General features: G+C 34.9%; 1 protein-coding gene across 1 annotated transcript in view; it reads left to right on the top strand.

Moving 5' to 3' along the window:
* The window catches only part of CDH19 (cadherin 19), a 71309-nt gene extending 67059 nt beyond the window's left edge, over positions 1-4250 (top strand). The window contains exon 12 of the mRNA XM_043889528.1: positions 2826-4250. Within this exon, the coding sequence (XP_043745463.1) occupies positions 2826-3316 (491 nt within the window). The 3' untranslated portion in view covers positions 3317-4250. The remainder of the gene's footprint in view (positions 1-2825) is intronic.
* The last annotated feature ends 2178 nt before the right edge of the window (positions 4251-6428 follow it).

Below are 6428 nucleotides of genomic sequence, written 5' to 3' on the forward strand. Positions count from 1 at the left end.
GTGCACATCCTTTTAGGAGTGGTTTTGACACACACACTGCAACATATAGTAATATAAAAATTAGTAATAATAAAGGCAAACTTCGGTTGAGTGCTTATTATACTCCAGGAGACTGTCTTAAGTGATTTGCAGAAATTGTGCAGTGTACTCCTCAAGATAACCTCAAGATGTAGCAACTGTTATCGCCTGTATTGGACAGATGAAGAAAGTGAAAGTCAAAGAGTGACCTGATTTACAAAGGGTCAGGTAGCTAGTAAATGAAGTGCTGAGGTTCCATAACCATAACACACCTCCATCCAATCCTTTAGGACAGCACACTGAAGCCTAGGAGCATTGGGGGAGTAAATGTTAGGATGAAAAAAATGTAAATGAGAAGTAACAAGGATCTACTCTAGAGCCCAGGGCACTCATCAATACTCTGCACTGGCCTATACAGGAAAAAGTCTAAGAAAGAGTCAATATGTGTACACGCATAACTGATTCGCTTTGCTGTACGCTGAAAACTAACACAATATTGTAAATCAACTCTACTCAAAAAAAAAAAACAAAAACAAAAGAAATCCCAACTGATCAGGACATACATAATTCTGTCAGTCACATCTCTCCCAGGGTTTCCAACTTTCCAGCATATGTCACGAGGAAAGAAAACAGAAAGTTTTCTGCTTTAGAAAAAAAAAAAATCACTTGTTTGTGATGGATAATTATGTTTAAGCTAGCTTTGTAGTTAAAAATAAACATAGCTTTCATTCTAAAAATGTAAAAGAGAGAGTCTTACTTAAAGTGTTAAACACAAAAGAAATCTCAGTAAAAGAGCTCCATTTGTTTTCATCTGTTTGTTTTTGTTGTTGCTGCTGTTTCCACAAGGAAATGAGTTCTGCTCATTTTACAGATGAGGCAAATGAGGTTCCAGATGTTCTAGCTAGGCTTTCAAAACTACACATTATGCATCAAGCATAACTTTTACCCTTTCTTAACATACCAGTCTATATAGTCTAAACCCTTCTGTTGCTTCCCTCATAACTTCATATCAAAGCCAACACAACTGTATTGAATGTTGACAGCAGCCATATGAGCCGTGGGTTATGAAATCCCAAACTCACTACTCAAACTGACATACAAAATGCGTCAGGATTTGCTTTACCTTCACTCTTCTCATCTTTCTCAAAGCTTTAAAAAGCATGCATTTCTCTTTTAACAATGTTACCCTTCTTCTCTACCTAGCTTCAGTTTTTGAAATTATTTTTGATGATCTTTTATCATAAAACTGAATTTACAGCTATATAACTAGATAGCAGAGGCAAGAAGCAGTAGAAACAGTATAATGTTTGCAGGTTGCAAGTACAAAATTGCTCACTGGTACAGACCTAAACCTAGTCCCAAGACCCTGCAAGTGAACCAAGGGCAACCTCACAGTCCAGGGCATGAGTCATATTGAAACAGTGGAATGTCAGGTTCAACAAGAGTCAGCAGTTTCCTGTGAAAGTTTCATGAATGTGCTCTTCCACTCATAGATTGCAAAATTATTTATTAGATCCCTTTCTATTTCAACCATATATCTCAGCTGTATTGAATTACTGTACCTGGATTCAGGCACAGTGAACTTATTTCAGGAACACTATTTCAATTTATTTAAAATGTGAGATTTACCTAAAATATTGCCTAATGTATTTCTCTTTTGATAATATTAGCAGCATTACTTCCTGTTTGTTTCAGTTTCTGTAGATGAAATTCTGAACAGATACATAAGATCTGAGATTGTGTAAGGGTTGACTGCGCATGAAACACACATACACATACTTGTCTCCAAAAATTTTTTAAAAGCATTCTGAAACTGTTCTATTTCTACACAATGTTAAAACTATTTCATATTGATACAATTTGATGTGAACATGCCAGTGTTATGACTCAAAAACCTGATAAGTTTGGAATTTCTGAAATTAGTGTCATATAGTAAAGCACAGATTGTGAACCAGCTTTCTGGTTTTGAATACCAGCTTTTTGTTTCCTGGGCTTGTGATTTAATCTCTCTGCACTTCGTTTTCACCATCTTTACTAGAGCACTATAATAAAATATGGGTATCACAGCAAATCAATGAATATATGTAGAGCTTTTAGAAAAATGACTGGTACAGACTTTGTAGTCAATAAATACTAACTTAGGAAGAAATTATGCCACAGAATGTGTCTCAGTGGTAAAAATCAAACCGGCTCAGGGTGCTTCACTTCCTCTAACACGGATCACTGGTTCCTGAGATTGACAGAGGCACGTAGATTGGAAAATCTTCTCATCTTTGTTCTATTTTCAATAAAGAAAAAAAAAATAAACTGTTGTCATAAATTGATCATCATATAAAGTTCACTATATTTTTCTGATGTTTTTCCACTCTAAATCATCAGCCAGTTAAGTCTGCTCTACTTCCTTATCTTTCTGCAAGTTCCTTTGATAAATTTACAATGACAAATATATCTTTGCTTTATGATCAGAAAACTGAAGCTTATGTCTTGAGCTTGTAACAAAAGCAAGAATTTATAGCTTATTATAAATAACATACTATTTAACAATAGTTTATAATGTAAATAGATAACTATATATTTAATTATAGTATGCATTAATATTATAAATGCAACAATATTTGATAATGTGTTTCAGTATAAATAGAATGAATATATAGTATAACATTATTAGGCATTATATGTTTATTTATAATATAGTAATACAAATATAAACATGCATTATATTTATAATAAGTGTAATATGAAGCCTAAACATTTATAATGTATAATATTGTATTTGTGTCAATGTTCTGATACGCTTTGTTTGACAGGGTTTATTTTCCTGAACCTCGGTCTGAAACAACGGAGGAAACAGACTCTGTTTCCCGAGAAAAGTGAAGACTTCAGAGAGAATATATTCAGATACGATGATGAAGGTGGCGGAGAGGCGGACACGGAGGCCTTTGACATCGCGCAGCTGCGGGGCAGCGCGGTGATGCGGGGCCGCAAGCCCCGCAGAGCCGCCAGGGCGGAGATGCGCAGCCTCTACCGGCAGTCTCTGCAGGCCGGCCCGGACAGCGCGGTGTTCAGGCAGTTCATTCTAGAAAAGCTGGAAGAGGCTGACACCGACCCCTGTGCCCCGCCTTTCGACTCCCTCCAAACCTATGCTTTTGAGGGAACAGGGTCCTTGGCTGGATCCCTGAGCTCCCTAGACTCCACAGTCTCTGATCACGATGAAAATTATGATTATCTTAACCAACTGGGACCTCGCTTTAAAAGATTAGCGTGCATGTTTGGTTCCGCTGTGCAGTCAAAGAATTAGGGCTTTTTTCATTAAGACTTTTTTTTTTTTTTTAATGCTAATGTATGTTTGGGCAAACTGGTAGTCGCTTGGTGAAAAGTTGTTTACTTCAGTTCCCTGGGAAAAGAAAGAGACGCAATTTACACTCTTCTCTGATTTTCTTGGAGTAAATATCCCATATAGTCCCTGACTGCAGATAAGGGAAGTGAAGCTAACATTGCAGATTCCCGCTAGCAGGCCCCTGAAATACTCTTTCGGATTTTTTTTTTTTTTTTTAATGCCAAATACAAATTCTCAAAATTTTTGACTGTTTAATATGAAAAGGACAATGAACTAGATAGTCTTAATTTTATTTCATTTAGTCACTTTGTAAATCTTGCAAAGTAACAGTAAAGTGTTTCTGTGTGTTAACTTCCTGATACTCTAAAGAGAAAAACATCTAGGAGAATCTGGGTGGTTATATACAACTTTCAAAAACTCTTTTCTATGAATATGCAAGCTTATGACTGAAAGTCTGTGATTCATTTCAGTTTGATATTTTAAAATTGTCTTCAACACATTTTAAAACTGATTTCAAATTTAGACAGATGCTTGGTATTTGTTTATGAGTCAAAGATATAGTGTAAATTTATATTCTCTTTGATATTACAGCTTTATAAAAAAAAGGGCATAGACTATGTTTTGGAGATTTTCATAAGTTATTTTCTTATGTTTTCAAAGTACTTCTTTATCATATCACAATGCAATCACAAAGTACATATCAATATTTCCTCAAGATTAAATTGAAACTTTTTAAAAATAATTGAAAGTGTGAAATTTTTTAATTTTATTGCTACCAAAATGATAGAAGTAAGTGAAAGGAGTACTGGGTTCAAACTGGAATTAGTATTCATCCTAAATATTATGATCAACTGCACTGCTCTTACTGTGCATAAAATAAAACATGATAAAATTCTCAGCATTTCCTTTTTTATTGATGCTTAGACTGTAACTGATTCTTCCATGTCATTTTTTTATTATGCAGTATAAAATTAGGTGCAATAGTTACTTTTATTGTAATGTTATGAAGGAAATATGCTAAGCTGCTGGACATAAAGCTTGAAGGTAACATTAGATAGTCAGATAATAAAACACTTTGATTTTAATCAGCCTTGTAAGAATGATTCTTATTATTCTATCCAAATCAAAGTGAAATTCGAAATTCGTAGGTTGAACAGAAAGTAGTGAATACTGTGTCCTCAAAATTGCTTTATGCGTTCATTTTTTATTAATAGGGTGTGAAACTGAACTGAACCAAGTTGATCATAAATGTTCAAATCAAATATTTCAAATAATTTTGAGCTTAAGTTGGAACAGTTGAATACCTACAATCTCTCGCTCTGTATTTTGAGACATAAGCATCCATACCATGTAATAGAAGATAATTTTTTCATCAATATCAATCAGGTATCATTGATATCATTTTGTGTCAGCAACGCAGAAATAATTTTACAAAAGCCTAAGAAAAACACACTTGAAATACCACAATTTTGGAAGCTATTAAAAGTCGTTGGAAAGGACATAGACTGTAGTAAATCCTTGTACATGCATATCATTATTTACTTAGGGAAAAGTAAGAACAGTAAACAAAAGAAGCTTCTAAAAGAGCAAAAACTTGCAAGTAAAAAATAAATGTATGGGTTGAGAGAACATTTATATTCCTATCATATTGACATAAAAATTGAAAAAGTATAGTTAGGGAAATTTTCATGAATCATTCCATGAATGGCTGCTCCCTGTTTAGAAAATAGTGTATATAATCTTGGTTAAAGAAATTGAAAGTATGATAAATAGCAGGTGAAGCAATCCATGGAAAATAGATTAGAAAAAAAAAAAAGAGACTTCGGGGCTCACAGTCAGTTCTGTCATGGATGGAAGCTTTATAAACAGCTTATCAACTTGGATGAACACCTTATAAAAATGCACATTGATGCAATATCTGCATCAATAAGGTTTAATGTTTGAGTCCAGTGGCATTAAGCAGATGTGTTAACATAAATTCTGGTTTAATTAATGATAGGATTGTCAATCATAGCATACATAGGAAAAGAGATTCAGGGATGGATACCTATGTGTTAGTCTAAAAAGCATTCTTTCAAAATTATATATAAATAATACTATCAGATTCTAGTAGAGAAATTGCAATTTTCTAGATAGTATACTCGGTAATATTTCAATAACTATTTTAAGTTTTTTCTAGTCACACAGGTGTTGCAAGAATATAGCTGTATCCTAAGCGAAAGATATGGCTTTAAGATCTCATTTTTGTAAATTTGAATAAAGGTAAATCAGTGCGGATACTTAATGAAATAGCACAGCTTCACATTATTACCTGCACTACAGTGTTCTTGCCTGGAGAATCCCATGGATGGAGGGGCCTTGTTGGCTACAGTCTATGGGGTTGCAAAGAGTCAGACATGACTAAGCAACTAAGACACACTCATTTAAATGTCACTCTTCATTAACTTACAGGTTGATGCCTAAGTCTTAAATTTCTAGTAGTTGATACAGGAAGATGTTAAAAGCCTTTATAGGGATCAGAAAATATTAGCCATTTTTGTTCACTAAGGCCATGGCTTGAGCCTGTCAGATCTGAGTTTGCATTATTTCACTTTTATTTAGGTAACTGTGTGAACGTTGTTGAACTGAATAATCTTTCCACGTCCGAGGTTGTGATCGCTAAAACGAGGTCCAATCTACCTTTTTCACACGATTGTTGTGAAGAATAAGTAAAACAGAGAGTTTACAGTACCAGACAAAATGCAAGAGCTCAATGAACGACAGCCCATCATCACAAAAGCCACCACGGCTCTGCTGGAATGCACAGATCCCTTTCTTTTCAAACTCTGAGCGATCCCAAGGGCTTCACAGCACATTTGAAACGTAAGTCGGCTTTCTGACCTGACACACGAGGTCCTGTATTATCCTGTGCCTTGCTTATTTCTGAGTGCGCGCCACTCTTCCGATGTCATGCTCAAGGCCTGAAACAACCTTTCTCCAAAGGTTTCTATTTTTCATTCCCTCACTTCTTTCAAGTCCATGATCAATTCTGACTTCTTCAGAAAGACCTACTGGGCCACTCTCCCCCAAATGT

The sequence above is a fragment of the Cervus elaphus genome, chromosome 27, assembly GCF_910594005.1.
Source record: "Cervus elaphus chromosome 27, mCerEla1.1, whole genome shotgun sequence".
NCBI classification, from domain to species: domain Eukaryota; kingdom Metazoa; phylum Chordata; class Mammalia; order Artiodactyla; family Cervidae; genus Cervus; species Cervus elaphus.